At 44.0% G+C, this 17809-nt stretch overlaps 1 protein-coding gene across 12 annotated transcripts in view; it reads left to right on the top strand.

Moving 5' to 3' along the window:
• The window catches only part of LOC109412146 (platelet binding protein GspB), a 148458-nt gene that overhangs the window by 109885 nt on the left and 20764 nt on the right, over nucleotides 1-17809 (top strand). For all 12 annotated transcript variants that reach the window (XM_062845769.1, XM_062845773.1, XM_062845771.1 and 9 more), the window contains one exon: nucleotides 4238-4344. In XM_062845769.1, coding sequence (XP_062701753.1) covers nucleotides 4238-4344 — 107 coding nt within the window. The remainder of the gene's footprint in view (nucleotides 1-4237; nucleotides 4345-17809) is intronic.

Here is a 17809-nt window from a genome sequence, read left to right as displayed (position 1 = left end):
ATTTCAAACATGTTTTGAAAAAACTACTTGTTTGCAGTTTTGCTACACAGTATATTCCCAAATCCTGGAGGGATATTACTGTAAAGTTTATTCCGAAAGTGGGTCGTGCGTCGTATGAAGAAGCAAAGAGTTTCAGACCTATCAGTTTGACTTCTTTTCTTCTGAAATGCTTAGAACGCATTGTGGATCATCACATCCGTGATGTTCATCTGGCCAACGTGCCTCTTCATGTGAACCAACATGCCTACCAATCTGGTAAGTCCACTGTGACTCTTTTACACAAGGTTGTTTACGATATCGAGAAAGCATTCGCTCAAAAGCAATCTTGTTTGGGTGTTTTCTTAGATATCGAGGGTGCCTTTGACAACGTGCCTTTCGATGCCATATTGGAAGCCGCGCGGAGTCATGGTATATCTCCAATGATTTCCAATTGGATTCACCAAATGCTCAAAAACCGATATCTCTTCTCGACATTGCGTCTAGCAGGGATTAGGAAATTGAGTGTTTGTGGATGCCCCCAAGGGGGAGTCTTATCACCGCTTTTGTGGAATCTCGTAGCAGATACGCTATTGAGGCAACTCAATAATAGCGGTTTTCCTACTTGGGGCCGTTCATAAACCACGTAGACTTTTTTGGGGGAGGGGGGGTCTGGCCAAAGTCTACGCCCCATACAAATTTTAAAATTTTGGTATGGACAAAAGTCTACGAGGGGGGGGGGGGTTCTGAGATTGTCAAATTTTGGTCTACGTGGTTTATGAACAGACCCCTTATGGTTTTGCCGACGACTACCTAACATTGTTAGTTGGTATGTGCATCAGCACCCTTTTCGACCTGATGCAAAACGCCCTTCAGGTAGTTGAGGGTTGGTGACGCCAATATGGCCTTTCGGTTAATCCGAGTAAAACATCTATTGTTCTTTTCACGGAAAGGCGAAACCGTAATGGCGTTCGACCTTTGCGTCTCTTTGATTCTGAAATCGATGTGACTGAACAGGTAAAGTACGTTGGAGTCATTCTTGATTCCAAGCTTTCCTGGACACCTCACATTGAGTTCAAAATCAAGAAAGCTTGTATGGCCTTCGGGCAATGCCGGCGTACTTTTGGTACAACTTGGGGTCTAAAACCCAAGTATATCAAATGGATCTTCACAACTGTGGTTCGGCCAATATTGGCTTATGGATGTCTTGTGTGGTGGCAAAAGGGTGAAGTGAGAACGATCCAATCAAAATTAGGCCATCTCCAAAGGATGTGCCTAATGGCGATGTCTGGAGCGTTCTCTTCAACTCCTACGGCAGCGCTAGAAGTTCTCTTTGACGTTGCCCCACTACACATTCATCTCAAACAAGAAGCCCTTTCTTGCACTTACCGGTTACGGGTACTCGGTCTACTACAGGAAACTCCTGTGAACCGCACATCAACACAAACCTCGTTGTTTCCACTTTTGGTGAATTGGGACAAAATTGTCCTTGCTCCAAGTGATCTTACAATTGCTTGTAATTTTCCATATAGGACATTTTCCACGAAATTCCCCTCCCGGGAAGAGTGGACATCTGGTTATCTGGAGAGAAGTATTTCAGACGGCATCGTATGTTACACTGATGGCTCCCTTCTCGAAGGTCGAGCAGGTGCTGGTGTTTATTCTCGTGAGCTAAGGCTGTATCAGTCTTACTCACTTGGTAGACACTGTACCGTTTTTCAGGCCGAAATCTTTGCTCTTATGTGCGGAGTGCAATCAGCACTTCAGCAGCACGTAATGGGCAAAGTAATATACTTCTGTTCAGATAGCCAGGCTGCTATTAAAGCACTTGCTTCGGCTGACTCCAGGTCGAAGATAGTTATCGCTTGTCGAACTCAAATCGAGGAGCTGAATTCAGCAAACGCTGTTCACCTTCTATGGGTACCTGGTCATTCTTCCATCGCTGGAAATGAATTGGCTGATGATCTAGCTCGCTCTGGAGCATCACATGACTTCATTGGCCTTGAGCCAGCTATTCCGATATCGAAGTTTTGGATTAAGCTTCAGATTCACACCTGGGCTGTCACTCAACACAGACAATATTGGAATAGTTTGGAGTCATGTCGTCAAACCAAATTGTATAGTGCTGAGCCATCTCTACGGGTGGCGAAGTATCTAACTAATCTGTCTAAGCAGAATTGCAGCATGCTGGCCAAAGCATTGACTGGCCACTGCCGACTCAGCTATCATATGGCGAATATTCAGCAAGCTGATTCATTTGCCTGTGTTAGCTGTGAATCCGATTATGGAACTTCGTATCATTTGATATGTAACTGTCCAGTTTTCGCGCAACTGCGTTTCCGAGTATTCGGTAAACACTTATTAAGTGAAACTGACTTCAGAAACCTGAATCTTCAGGATATTCTGTTGTTCTTAACCCGCTGTGGTAAAGAGCTATAGGCTCTCTTTCGCTTTATGCGTTATTACAGTGCCCTTTTCAGGGCGCTGTTTGAACCCATTGTGGTACGCTTGTGCGTTAGTACCCTCTTCCAGGGTATTTTTCCTATTTCCCTACCTGTCCCTATCCCCATCCAAATCCTTTTTCCTTCCTTTTCCCTCAGGTAGATGATGAAATAGGCTGTTATTTTGGCGATGGCACAAACACAGACAAACAGACGTAACACCTTGAACGATTTTCATGGAAATCCATCGCCCAGTTCACACTACCATCACCTGGTGGAAAAGTTGCACGAATCACTGTGTTGTGCAATATCGTCAACAGAAGGCGCTAGTGTGAAACGTCAAACGCATAGAAAAACGATGCGCGCGCCTCTGGTTGTGAAAGCCACAACTATGAAAATTTAAAATGATCGTTAAAAGCGTGGTCGATGGAAATTTCGCAAGTGTTACGTCTGTTTGTCTGTGGCACAAATATCCCAAATGGAGGATAACGTGCCTCTGGAGCCGGCCTTCTGATACCTGATACTATTTCACACGTGGGTCGGGATGGCGTAGCACCGGTCAAACCGTCAGCATAATCACGAAGAAAAAAAAAACAAGCGAACGCGAAAGAAAATGTGACGAGCAGTTTCAAACACGTCTGCACACGGTAACGCCTACTGCGCCTTACGGCGGTGACATAGTAGAGAGTTGCGTGAAGCGAAGCGCAGTGCGACGCGTTTGCGTTCGAACAGTTTTTGTGAGCGCCAGTGCAAAACGCATGGTGAGACGCGTTGACCAGTCAGAGTGAACGCGAATCACAGCGTCGGCAGCTGCGTCAAACCATTCCGTCGAGTGCTTTCACGCGCGTGCATGCACAAGTTGCTGTACGGGGAACTGATGGTTGCTAGGACCGTCTCATGATTCTGTGCGCCTGGTGTGTGGTGTGTGCTGTTTGAGTGAATTCGTCATGACGGAATGGAGTCAGGTCGGGCAGGTGTGAGTTTGGTCGTGGTTTGAGCGTTCTCATTATGCTGATGGTTGTGTTTATGGTGCTGGGCATCGGTAATTTCCCTTGGGATACGCGTCACAAGGCGCGTATCACTGTGTCATGCTTCGCGTTACTCGACGCGTGTATGAAAGTTGATCGACAAACGCGTTGCGCATCGCTTCACGCGCCGCCTTACTATGTCATCGGCCTTAATCTCTTACCTGAAAATTGTCCGTCACGCGAAAATTCTCGAGCGATTCTGGTGCCTACTAAAAGTATAGTTAAAAGGCACAACCACGAACGTTTTGAGAGGATGGCATCTAAGCCGAAGCCCGAAAGAAAGATGAAACAGTGAAAAAGGCGCGTTAAAGGTGTGGCCTCGGAGTCAGTTTGGCTTTCTATTCCGCAGAATCGTTACCTGTTCAGTGGCTTAGTTGGTCTAGCGAATACAGAGTCTTTGAATCCCACTAGAACGCGTTTTTTTTAGGAATTCATCTCTCAATTTGCCAATTAATCAACGTACTGTGTCGTCTAATTTTGAAGTTTTCCCCTAAAAGGTGGTAATAGAAACACAGATATTTTTAAAATGCTTTATTTTTACTTAGTATGATATAGGTGTACACTACATGTCTTGGTATTTTAGGAACAAATATAAATCAAAAAGAATGCAAACATTTATTTCATAAATGTATATTCTTTATTATTTAGAAATTCAGTAGAATTTAGCGAATGTTTTGTTTATTTTATATAGGTACTACAAACTTTCTACATGATGCCCGTGTATCGAAACAGAAAAATATCAAACATTTCTATGAATATACCTAACACCAGCATTCGTTCCTTATTTTCCAGCCGACTGAATGGAGGAAATTCCAACGCCTGGCGGCACAGCATGTCCCGTGATCTCAGCTCGGACATCGATTCCATGTTTTCGCGCTCGGGCGCCACACTTCCTAGAGGTGACTATCGTAGTTTCTTTCACTAAGTCCACATGATAGTTCGTTTCTTTTCTTTCATTTAGTTGTATGTTTTTGTAATTTTTTTTTTTCATATTTTAAGTTCCGTTCCTGTGTCTGTTTATGTCATTTGTTATTTTTTCTTATTCAATTTTTAATAACTTGATTTTTCTTTTTATTTTGCTACCCTCCACCCGAAGAAGTGAAGAACCGCCTGAAGGTTTTCCTTTAGTGAAACCCCATATTTTTGAAAACACACTTTAGAAATACCCCCCACGTCCTAGTGACGCAAAGCAAAAGATTTACACTAAACTGACTAAAATCTCCCCATAAAAAGAAAAAAAAAACGACATAATTCATCATAGAATAAACTGTACCGGAATGCGGTTTAGTGCAAAAAAAAAAACAAACAAAAACACCAAAAAACTGTTACAATCAATTTCACATGTATTCAGTAACTTAAACACTAGAAAAGATAACACCTTCCTTAAAGTATATACACGTTTTTGAGAATGATTTTTGCTAACGCTTTTACATGTGGGTGACTCCGCATTTGAGTTCATCTTTTTTTTCTCTCTATCTAGAGTTGAGTAAAAGTAATTGCCACGTTGTATTGTGTTAGAGCGGCACTACCCACATTATATGTATGACAAATAACTGCTTTTTGTAAGTTGTGTAGCTAGTGATTTTTTTTTTCTTCTGAATACGAGTGTTACATAAAAACTGATTACATGATTAATTTATTTATCTAGTGTAACATTAAATAGATGTTTGGATTGAAGATACATTGATGGAAATGTCAGAAACTGAATAAAAAATTACATTGGTTGTTAAATTGTAGCATTTTGTTTCCTTTAATTAGCTCTTACGTAGTTGTAGTTAGACTGTCTTGAAGTCGGTAGAACTTTTCGCGTTTTTATTCTTGCGTGTCGTGTTCCGTAGTCGTATAGGGTAAGCGCTCTGTTTTTCGACCTGGTTTGAATTTTGAATCTTCCCAAGAGTAAGTGAAAAAATGACTTATTGAAAACTGACGCCGGGTCGAAAGTGAGTGCCACTACCCAAATCGTAGTCTCAATCCAAAATATTTGTTTAGTGTTCCTCTCAGTTTTAGTTCTTTTACTTTAAAACAAATGTTCCGTTTCGATGCATATTCTGACAATTACTTACTGACTGTCGTTGGATTTATGCTAGTTTTCTGCTTACTGCTATCACGTCCAATATACACGATCAATTAACACTTGTAATTACAAGCAGAGAAATATTCTCGAATCCACAACCAATTGAACACGAGAGATGGTTAAAGTTGACGATCAGTCGGAAATTGAATACTTTTTTTAAAACAAAATAACTATCCATATATTTGGGACTAGAACGAGAGGTACTAACTAACCGAATATTTTGCATGAGCCCCCCTTCTCACTTGGTCTCCGGTAACGTAACTAATCGGTTCGCGCGCTATCGTACGGCTTTAACCATCTGTCAATGTCAATGGTACCTGTTCAAAAATAGTGGATGGCTCTGGCGATTCAGTGTGAACAGAAACGAACACCATAAAAAAGAAAAACAAGTGGATTTTGTGAGGAAAGGCTTTGTTTTGGTTTTTGATGAAACTGAGGAGACCGCAATAATTCGCACAGCTTCAGCGATTTGCAGCACAGTGAGTAGCATAGTTTTAGACATATGACAAATTTGGCTAAATGTTGCTTCCCTAGGTGTCGGTTAACACGTGAAAGATATCTTATGTTGCATGAATTGTACGTATTACACAATGCTGAACTTATGAAATAGTTTAAATATCTTAAGTCAATCATCCATATTGCTCCGTAATGCTCCATAACGTTTGAGCCGATTAAATGAACGAATCGAAGAAAACTATGGAAAATTAACGGATTTGATGGCCTTCTTACATAGATTGTCAAAGCACTACCGCTATCAGGTCTTAATATCCTTGTTCAAATCCAGCTTCTTGTATACCTATCACCTTAGTGCGATCACTTTGATTCCTTCTCTTAGCCCGTAGGCAGAATACGTGCAGTATCGCGATGGCTGAGCACGCTGAGCACCCTTACTCCGTTCTTAGAAAAGTATCGCCTCGGCAAGGACATCACACACACGGCCAAGCCAAGGATTTCGACTGAGTCGTTACCGGACAGGTCATCGATATTAGCCTCTCAAGTCCATGCTGGAGTTCAGATCCAGGATCCAAAAGGTCACGTCGTGGTAACACTGTGGTTACTTTTGCTGTCAACGTTCGTGTAATCAAGGCCCTTACCTCCATCTCTTGGGCTAGTGCCTTACAGGATATGTCTTTCTGCTCCGCCTCCTTTTGGGCATCATCATAATTTCTCCCGCGCTGGTACGCCCCGGGTGATTTTTACATTCGCACCCAGCACCCCTTAATGCCGTCGAAGATCTTACAAGTCTCTGTCTTGAAGACCAGCACTCCATTTTTATCGCACTTACGAGCTGGCTTAACCTTGTGTCCCCGTTTTATCTTGTCACCTTCTGTACCCCAGGGGCGTCGTAACCCTAGTCTGAGTGGCTGCTGGGCTTCAACCTTTTTGGACTTACAATAGCTTTACCCCGGTTTACTCTGGCGTACTTTGCGGTCGGCTTAGATGTCGGACTGTTCTCACTCGCACAAGTCACCATCCTCCTTTGGGTCGGCCTGCCATTGTCTTTCAAGCGACTTTTGCCCCGAAGCGCCTCTAGGCCGCGCTTCATCGACAGGGCGATTCGGTTTCTTAGACTATGCAGCTCGATGCATAAGGCATATCCTGCATTATCGTCGATTGGTTCAACCTCCTCTTTGGCCTCCTTGTTTGCCGTGCAATTCAGGCATTTTGGTGCCGAGTTGCACTCCCTGACGATGTGGCCTTCTCCTCCGTACTTTCTGAAGAATTTGCTCCTGTCGAGGCCGTCATACACCCACAACTTGTGTCCTTGCTCGAAGCACTTGAAGCACGCCTCTGGCAGCTCGTAGATGCTGAGTGGGCACACTTACCTCCTTTTTCTTTCCAACCGTAATTGTTGGAGGCTTTGCAACCGACTTGGGAGCCTGGTTGTTCGCGCTGGAACATTTCTTCATTCCTCTTCGACTTTCCGCCCGCCTCTGTCGTACGCTTTTTGCCTCCCGCAGGCTGCGTCTCCTCAACAGGTTTCGGCCATGCAGCTCGGCCGTGGGACGGTTCGACCTCTCCGCTACGGGTCCGGCAATCTGCATGGTCTCATACGCCATCGTCGCGCTGCCAGCAAAGAAGAAACTGTCCTTTTGGGTGAACCGCTCTTCCCTGCTTGCGTCAGCCGTACTTCTCTCTTCTTCCTGGAGATCGTACTCCTTCTTAGCCAGAGCTAGCGATTTGCGGAGTTTCAGCAGGCGCTTTTTCAGGTCTTTGCTGACGTTAGTCCGCCGGCTCGTGGAGCTGATCAGCTCGTTCATCTGTTCGGCAACTACCAACATATTTGGGAGCCTGTCCGCACCGGTCATCTGCACTTCCTCGAGCAGCGCTACGCCGCCCTGTGCTCCTCCTGTTGAACCTCCTGCAACTTGCTCGCTGATAGGTACACCATCCCCTTGTAATGGCGATCTCGCCAATCATCCTCGCGCGAACGGGTTCAACGCTGTTTTCTCAGTCGTTCCGTTTTCGAGCACCTGGTTTTGGGATTTAGTACTCATTGTTGTTGGCGGCTCTAAGGGGGATAGAGCCGCTATTCCTTACTGTCAATGAAGTAGTCGTCAATGATCCAGGTGGTTATGGGGAATAAGCTCAGAGCCGGATCAGCGCTAATCAAGAGTGTTTTTCTGAATCTACTTTCACCCAGTTAGTTGCCTAAACTGGATACAGGTCAGATACGTACTTTAAGGCCACGCCGCCAAGGTTTTATGGGACGGAAAACAGAGACGACATTATCCCATCCGCCGTTTCAAGTCAGTGTCACTCACTAAGAGGATAGTATGCCGACGCTGGTAACTTGTGCGTAGTTATCTAAGCGTGTACTGTATCAGTTGCCAATTACAAAGCAATACCAGTATGCCGTAATCAGGAACTTATTGGTGTCGTTCCTCATGCTCCCGAGACACTCGTAGCTGGACTGTGATAATTTAGAGGCGGTGCCGTATCGCTTGTACAAAGTTGCCTACCGCTGGGCCCCCGCCACGCCTTGGTTTACTCCGCTTGAGCAAACTGCATACCCCGGTGCTAGGTCACTTCCCGGTGCCATAGATGGAAAGTCCACACTGGTATGTGAATACATGGTTCGCTTAAAAAAAAAATCCTAGGTCATTAGATGGAATAGGTCATTAGGCCGATCAGGTCAATAGGCCAAATAGACCATTGGACCGAACAGGTAATTAGGCTGCAAACACGGGGGTGAATCTTCGTCACGAAAAGCACTGCTCGTTTGAAAGCTCAACACTAGCGAACCTGGTGGTGGAAGTCAAGCACGCTTTGATGATTTTTTATTTTCCCATGGAAATTCATTCCAATCTAGTTCTCCAAGTGACAATTTAACGACTTCCACCTCGAAACTTCTAATTTGTTCGAAGATACACATCTGTTCTGTGCTGCAAAGGTCGTTAGGCCGAAAAGCTCATAGGGCTAACCTTTTCGTCCTAAAAACCTTTTCGGAGGGCTAGTTTGATCTCACTCTCTGCATCGACGATTCGACTATAAACGCATCGAAGAGGTCCTTGCGAACACACATCGATTGATGATGAATCCGAGTTCCTCTTGAGAGTTGACACCGCCCAAGTAACACACTTGTCACGGAAGAGTTCGTGCGGCGCAGGTTTTTGTCGCGGAAGTCACTGAGACTAACTTCTAACAAATAAACTCTTACTTGCTAGAAGTAAGTCACAGTGATTTCTTCGCAACAAAAACCTACGCCACCGTGACTCTTCCGTGACAAGTGTGTTACTTGGGCCTCGTCAGCTGCTTAGGTCGCCGGGATGGATATCGCTGTATCGCTTTCACTTCTATTCCGCGCGTAATCGATCTTCGCTGCATGGTTGTATAGCTTTTCCTGATTGATCGATTATGAAGATATCCATACATTCGGCACTTTTTCGGTTATGGCTTGGCTGATGGTTGAATTTGGTGGCTTCACACAAAACGGACTGGAGTGCTGTTTCTGCTCGTCCTCCACGGCCGTTTCAACGTGATAAAACGGTTAGACCTGTTAGAGGTGTCCTCCTAAACAGGTTCTGATCGCTGCATGCTTTAGAAGCCTCCCGTTTGTGTGGTACTGAATCTACATTGTTATTCGACTAGACTTCCAATGTACGCTAGCAGCAATGAGGTACAGATACAGATGGCGCAGATAAATATTGCAAACCACTAGTTGTCTCTTTTGTTCTACCGCTGATCAAATGAAACACAATTAGTGACGTCACTAATTGCGTTGCATTTGATCAGCGGTAGAACAAAAGAGACAACTAGTGGATTTTAATGTTTATATGCGCCACCTGTATCTGTCATTGCGCTAGCAGCACATGGTCTGCCAAATGCACATCAAGCAATCTAGTAGCCGCGCAAACTGTCGCGAACGTCAAAGTGTAAACACAAGTTACTTCCTGGGGGCACCCGCTTGTCCACAATAATTCCAAGCTCCACACCGTTCACTTTCCTGAAATTGATACCCACCAACCAAGCTCGCAGATACCTGCTGTATCCTTAGCAGCGCTTCGATTGGCAACCAGTCAATATCCTTCTGCATTTCATCTTGCTTCTCAATTTCCGATACCGGAATGCGATCCAAGATCATCTGGTTGGCTTACTCCTGGTAAGACAGGTATAATTTCTTCTCATACGCACACCTTCGATGGATTACTTATGGTTTGCCTATACATACCAGGCTTCCGATGATGTATCGGATCTTCCGCGAGGCCTGTTCACGGCGATGGGTGAGCCGCTGTGTCTCTTCCAAATTCCGATGTACATGGACTCGTATCTGTACGCAATTCAAATGTTTCACCTGTTTCGGGTACTACATACTTCACCGGCCGGTGGTTGGTCGACAAGTCCTCTCTTCGGTGTTCTCGCAAGATATCATCGATGGCGTCGATCAACTCCAACCGACGGGGGTTCGCGACTGGTCACCTCGTCGACCAAGGGAACGATTTGCTAGGACCGAACACATCACTGATCAGCGGGTGATCTTCTTCTTGGAGTGTTTGGCAGTAGGATACCATCATCTCGTAAACTGTCGGGAGTTGCCTCGACGTCTAGAAGTTTCGGTTTTGCTTCCTGGAAGTCCGCGCATTTCAAAGCACTCTGTATCGCCCTTCCGATAAGGATACCTAAAGTACAGTTACAATGCTATACAGCATTTCAGCTGTTTAATGACGCTCGGGACGCACCTCCTCAATCTAGTTGAAGTCAAAAGGATAAAAACATTCATGATGCACTACCAGTTAAACACGCAACTCTTAGTTGGCGGTCTATGTCATTAACGGCGAAACATTTAAACAAGGTAAAATCTTTTCAATGTTTTTGTTTTGAAATTGTTCGTAGAAAATACTGGGTTTGAATGGTTTCTCATCTTCAAACAAATTTAAATCTTTATCCTTCAAAAACTATTGAGTTTTTCAAGATTGTTTTAATGCCATGTAAAGTAATACGTATTTTTCATGCTTAATGCTTAGCAATAATAGTAGAATAAGTATGTTAAACAGAATGATGCACACCAAATCCAAAACATAAAATTGTAAAAAAAAGGTGCAATGCAGATTGCACAAACACACGCACACATCACAAAAACCTAGCAAACACACACAAACTGACGCACAACACCTTACTTAAAATAAGGAGCAGTTAATGACAGTAGATTTTTCTCTACGTGACACATTTTGTTATTTTGCATGATTTTTTTTAGAATACAGAAATGTTACGTTCTAAATACTTGTTAAATATTGATTAAATAATGTGACTTTACTAAAATAAAAATCTTAAAGGACGGATGATGCGGAAACTCCATTGCAAAGGTATCAACATCGGAACAGTGCAGCACCAATTGGTTCTAATGCATTTCTGTATTCTTCTTTACGATTTTTTTAAATTAATTCTAAGTTTCATCCTCACCATTGGCATTTTTGAAACGTTTTTGTCATTTTTGTACCCTTCCCGCGTATCCTTATTCAGTTTTTCCCTCGCTGATTTCGAAACCTTAACAATCATTTCCTTTGAGTTGGTTCAGTTGAATAATGAATAAACAATAAACATTCAAATACAGAAGAAATGAAACACAAAAGCTGACTGTTGCTTGTTTGTTTATCTTCTTTTCTCTATGTGATTGCAGTGGGGTTCCGCGTAACGTTATCGCATGCACCAAATACCAGTAGGGGTAATTTGCAACCGGGAGCTACTTCCACGACAAGTGCAAATACTTCTATTACCAATACTACCACTACTACCGCTAGTACCACACCATCAGAGAACACATAAATCGAACATGGTGAAACGGTGTCGTCAAGTCCTCCCACTCTTCCCTCCAGAACAGACACTGCGTGTACAGTCCTCGAATGATAGGAGAAAGTGGCTTAACGATAGCTATAAACGCAAACTTTTTCACGAAACCAAAACAAAGAATTTCATCCACTCACATACACATAGATACATTTACATGTATACACTCATATATTGTGTCAATTACATCCTGCAACGACAATACCTACACGATAAATAATACTTGAATAGAATGCAATTCATTGTTTGAAACAAACTCTAAATTGTTTTGTTTTGTGTTTTATAATGCTTTTTATGAAGATAATCAAAGTTATTAACATATGTTCAAGTAAATATAAAAAAATGAACCTTCAATAAGTTTAGGTTGTTGGACAATAACAGATAGTTTTATCACATTTCTTCAGTACCGCTTTTACTAAACAAACCATATTTAAAAAACAATCGAAATTCACCATGCTAAAATAACATATAAAACTTCTTTTATTACGAAAACAGTGCTAAAATACATCGATTGAATGCATCGTCGTAACTGTTGTTTTGTTTTGTGTTCCCTATGCCTATACTACCGTTCTAACTGTGTTTGATTTGATTGTGTGTTGAGTTTGGCGACGGAGTATGAAACGCATATATCACAGCAATTGGTAAAATTCAGGTTAGTGCAAAAAGTAAGTATATGTGCCCTTTAAGAATTTCCAAAAAAATAGTACTGTTTATCCAACGAGACTTGGTCCCCTAGACTTAGACTTAAAATAAGCTTGTAAATTTAGTGGCGGTAGCTTGTCACAGAAAAAAAACAAACTTTTTAGGGAGCATACTGAAATTGAAGTGGATGGTAGCGTTTTATAGAAGACCCAACTGTATTGTCACTGAAAATATCGCAGTTGTCTGCGATTATTGTAAGGCATCGTACACAAATTACGTAACGCTACAGGGGGAGGGGGGAGTCTAGCTTTTCGTTACGAGCCATACAAAATATTTTTGGTTTTCATACAAAAAGCGTTACAAGGGGGAGGGGGGGAATCTGAAATCGCCGATTTTAGCGTTACGTAATTTGTGTACCCGAACTGGGGGGCCTCGATTTACAAAATGTATGAGCATGCATCAGGTTCGTCGTCTTGCAACTTATAAGTCTCTACGCCTTGTTGGGATAAGGTAATGGAGACGCACGGTGTTTCGCATCAAACTGATAATACAGTCTTCGACTACTACCCATTATGGAGAAATTGATAATTAGAAAATCCATGATTACGAAAAAATCCAAGATGGCGTGAAAGAATCAAAATAGCGGCCGTTTTATGGAGATTCAGGATTCAGTCTAAAAAAACATGCAGAATGGGTTTATTTTATATGGGTGTAAGCACGGCATAAAGATCACAAGACCGACTAGTAACATATGTTAACAGTAATTTTGAATGTAAAAATGTGACGTCGTTCTTGTCGTTTTACGTTGATCAAATTGGTGAGGAGTACTAGATCATTGTGTTCACGCCTATGAACGATTTGAATTACGTTTGAAACTGTATTTGACCCCGGGAGTTTTTCGCACCGTCCCTGAAGGGGACGTTCCTAAGCCCCAAGCTGCTGGTCCAGCCAACGGCAGCTTCTGGGGTGGGCACTCAAGGCCTCTTCCGACTCCCGGGTCCCAGGGCGTTTCGGATGGGGGAGCTTTCGGTGGGGTTGGCCCAAAAAAAAAATATGGGAATTAACTTTTACAAATTTATTTTCTCCAGAGGGGCATCGCACAGTTGAAGGGGGTGCACAGGTACACAGATTCCGTCGGCGGTCGATCGTGTCGCCGGTGGGTGCACCGGGCCTTTCCTACACCGCAATCGTCGTCCAGATACAGGCCAAAACTGGGATCGTCCTCGAAGGCTTGCGGTCGTGTCGTCAGCGGGGCACCGGACAGCGGCGCGGATTGACGAAAGGGTACGTAATGCTCCCGCGTCGCAGCAGACGTTCCAAGAGCGGTCGACACCGGAACAAACTTCAGATTCCCGGAAGGTGGCCCGAGAGCGGCCGAGAGTACTCACGGAAATCGGCTGCGTGTGCTGAACAGTTGGGCTTGATTCACCTCGGCGGGTGGGCGGAACATTTGGAGAAGAACCAAAGAGCGCTGCGGTTGGCGGGCCGTAGCGGGCCACGTAGGTTCCACGAGGCAGTTCCACGCGGATGTGCCTGTCACGGACCGGCGGACGTAATTCTCTGGCCGGAGGAACGAGCGGGCGAAACAGCGGGTGGCACTGTCGAATTTAACTTCGGTAGGCACTCCAAGGAGTGGATTCACGGGCGACGTCGCCGGAACTCCGTCGCAAGATTATCGGGACTGAAGGGCCGGCCTTGGCCGCCGCGGGTGGTCGTCCGTCGGGCAACTGCGTGCCGTAAGCCCCACGTGGCGTGGTGCTGGCTCAAGATCCATATTCCCGTTTAGAAGTGGGAGGAAACGGAGGCGTACACTTCGACTAACTATAACGACTGTTCGATAAAAAGGATCACTTCCAAAACTGCAGTACTCGACTTTCCACAAAACGCAGTAGGTCTCACTCGGTATAAACACCTCTTTTCAGTTCAGGGGTTATTGAATGACTAATCCCGATCCTTCGCAGTTGCCCATCTCGCAGTCTTCTTGCCCGGTTTTCTCTCCGATTTTTCAGCACTCTCGGTGTTTCCGCCCATATCGCCGCCCACTTCAGGTGGATGCCGAAATTCATCACATTCAGCACGACGCCCCCTCATTTGAAACGAGCGTTAAACTTAGCTTTTATAATTTACTCCCTACATTCCCCCACAATCAATCAATACACAAAGTTACCATTTGGTAACACGTCATCAAAAAACTGTCAGATTTCCGGAAGATATCACCTTCTAAATATTGTACACCGCCCAAGTAACCACGAAGCCGTATATAAGTGCATCAATTTTGCCATATATTCATATTTAAACTTGTGTAAATAATGCTGCATTACTTTAAACACCTCATTGAAGCAATATTAAAGTCGAAAAGGGCCCCACTAAAATTAAATTAGTGCCACATGTTGCAGCACGTTGACAGCTTTGCTAAAGTGACATAAATACATGTGCTGTACATTTGCATTTGCACATGCTTAATACGTGCAACACAAAAAAAACAAAACAAAAATCTATTTTTAGCACCGTTTTGTTATCGACGGTACTAATGCCCCCCACATGAATGTTTTAACCATCATTTTTTTGTTGCCGGGTCGGGAGTCGAACCAGAAGTGTTGAAGACCGCTAGATGAGTTCCATACGTGCTGGCGCCTTGGACTGTTTCTGCTGCAGTGATAACAACAGATAATTCATTAACTATAAGGAGACTGTTCTTCTGTCTCAATCATTGCTGTAGAGGGCAAAACGACTATGTCATATGTAATAGAATCCCTGTAATTACATTCTGATAAATCACTGAAAAATACATAATGCATTTTAGAAGATATTTTATGAATATAAGAAAATTAAAACACCCTTCGCACATTGCTCATATGTTAATTGTGGTTTCCAGCATTATTGGCATGCGATAGTAGGCAACAGAAAAGAGAAAAGGTCATCTCTAAAAAGGTTTTGCTGAAGAAAGTCGTGGATCGGTGGTTCAAACGGGGATTAAGTTGGTCGGGAGTCAAATCAGAAGTGTTAAAGACCGCTAGAGTTGACCGAAGTTGTTCACTTTTCTTGATTTCATTTGTTTATCATTAGAGTCAAGCTTTTATAATTGTATTGTTAGAGCAACCTTTGCTAGTTTGTACATTGCATTTATTCAGTTTTTGCAGTGTTGAATTATTGAATTATCGTATATCACCTTTTAATGCACCCTAATGTAAAGAAAAAATGTAATGCATCAATACATTGATAATGCCAATCTAAAGGATTATTGCATGAGAAGTGTGGAATTACTGCATTTTGCATTGCAGAGGTTGATATTCAGTCTAAATCGCGCAATGATATAATGCTTGTGGTTACTTGGGCATGGGTGTAAAGTTGGTTCCACCACGGTGTACAGAAGGTGATATATTCCCGAAATCTGACAGCTTTTTGATGACGTAATTCAAATCGTTCATAGGTAATCTAGTACTCCACACCAATTTGATCAACGTGAAAGACGATAAGAACGACGTCACATGTTTACATCCAAAAAAGATGTTTACATAGGTTACTAGCCTGCCTTGTGATCTTTATGCCGTGGGTTCCACATTACTTGTATTTTCCCAGACGATTTGGTGAGATCCGGTGAGATTTTGAGATTTTGAAAAATTATCGTTTATTTTGCATTTTGCAGCGTGGGGTGAAACTTCTGGTGGTGCTACGCCTTCCTATATTTTTTCTTTTGCAAAGTAATCTAATCAGATTATACCTGGAGCTTAGACTCTTGGAGCGGACCTGGTATGAGAACGAGCATAAGAATAGATGACCGCACAATTCGCAGTTGCTACTCCGCTAGCCACATCCTTACTATAATCGAGGAGGGAAGGGCATGTTAGTAAGACAACCGTTGTTCATTTCATTTCATTTTCATTTAAATTGTATTACATTTAATTTGTATTACAAAGTTATTCCAATAAAACTGAATCAACCATTTTTCGCCATAACACTCGGTTCGTGGCTACAGTCCTCCATCCTCGGCTGCTTCCCACATTTGCCGTGATCGTTCTGTACCCGGTCTACCCATCTTGTACGCTGCCCTCCAGGTCTTCTTGTACCACTCGCATCTCTTGCGAGCACCAGCTTTTCAGGGCATTCTCACAACATGCGCTGCCCATCGTATCCTTCCAGCTTTTGCCACCTTCCGGATGCTAGGTTCGCCGTAGAGTGCAGTTCATTTGGTTTATTTTTCGCCGATAGCGCCACACACCGTTCTCCTGCATACCGACAAAGATGGTCCTAAGCACTCAATGCTCGATCACTTCGAGTGCTTGCATGTCCTCCTTGAGCATAGTCCAGGTCTCGTGCCCGTAGAGATCCACCGGTGTTATCAGCGTATTGTACATGGTGCATTTGGTGCGGGAGTGAATCTTCTTCGACAGCAGGTTCTTGTGGAGCCCATAATAGGCCCTACTTTCACTGATGATGCGCCTTCGTATTTCACGGCTAACGTTGTTGTCTGCCGTTAATGAGGATCCGAGGTAGAAGCAATCTTCCACAACCTCGACCGGGTCCCCGTCTTTCGTAACACTGCTGCCTAGGCTTGCCCTGTCGTTCCCGGTTTCGCCTGCCAGCATGACCTTCGTCACAGTTCAAAAATGTATTGTATATTTACATTATATTCATTCATTTATTTAGTTCAACATCAAATTCATGATAATACTGACTCAACAATTTGCCGCCAGAATACTCAATTTGCAGCTGCAGATCTCCATGCTCGGTCACGCCCAATGCTCGCCAAGTCACGCTCCACCTGGTCCGTCCATCGTGCTCTTTGCGCTCCACGCCTTCTTGTACTAACCGGATCAGTTGCAAACACCAGCTTTGCAGGGTTGTTGTCCGGCATTCTTACAACATGCCCTGCCCACCGTATCCTTCCGGCCTAGCCCACCTTCTGGATGCTGGGTTCGCCATAAAGTGCAGCGAGCTCGTGGTTCATCCTTCTCCGCCACACACCGTTCTCCTGCACACCGCCGAAGATCGTTCTTAGCACGCGTCGCTTGAAAACTCCGAGTGCTTGTAGGTCCTCCTCGAGCATGGTCCATGTCTCGTGCCCGTAGAGGATCACCGGTCTTATTAGCGTTTTGTACATGGTGCATTTGGTGCGTGGGTGAATCTTTTTCGACCGCAGTTTCTTCTGGAGCCCGTAGTAGGCCTGACGTCCGCTGATGATGCGCCTCCGAATTTCACGGCTCACGTTGTTGTCAGCTGTCAGTAAGGATCCGAGGTACACGAATTCCTCCACCACCTCGAAAGTATCCCCGTCTATCGTAACATTACTACCCAGACGGATCCGGTCATGTTCGGTTCCGCCTACCAGCATGTACTTTGTTTTCGAGGCATTCACCACCAGT

This window comes from Aedes albopictus, chromosome 1, assembly GCF_035046485.1.
Source record: "Aedes albopictus strain Foshan chromosome 1, AalbF5, whole genome shotgun sequence".
Lineage (NCBI taxonomy): Eukaryota > Metazoa > Arthropoda > Insecta > Diptera > Culicidae > Aedes > Aedes albopictus.
The sequence above is the reverse complement of the archived record's forward strand: the minus strand, read 5'-3'. Positions and strand labels throughout refer to the sequence as shown.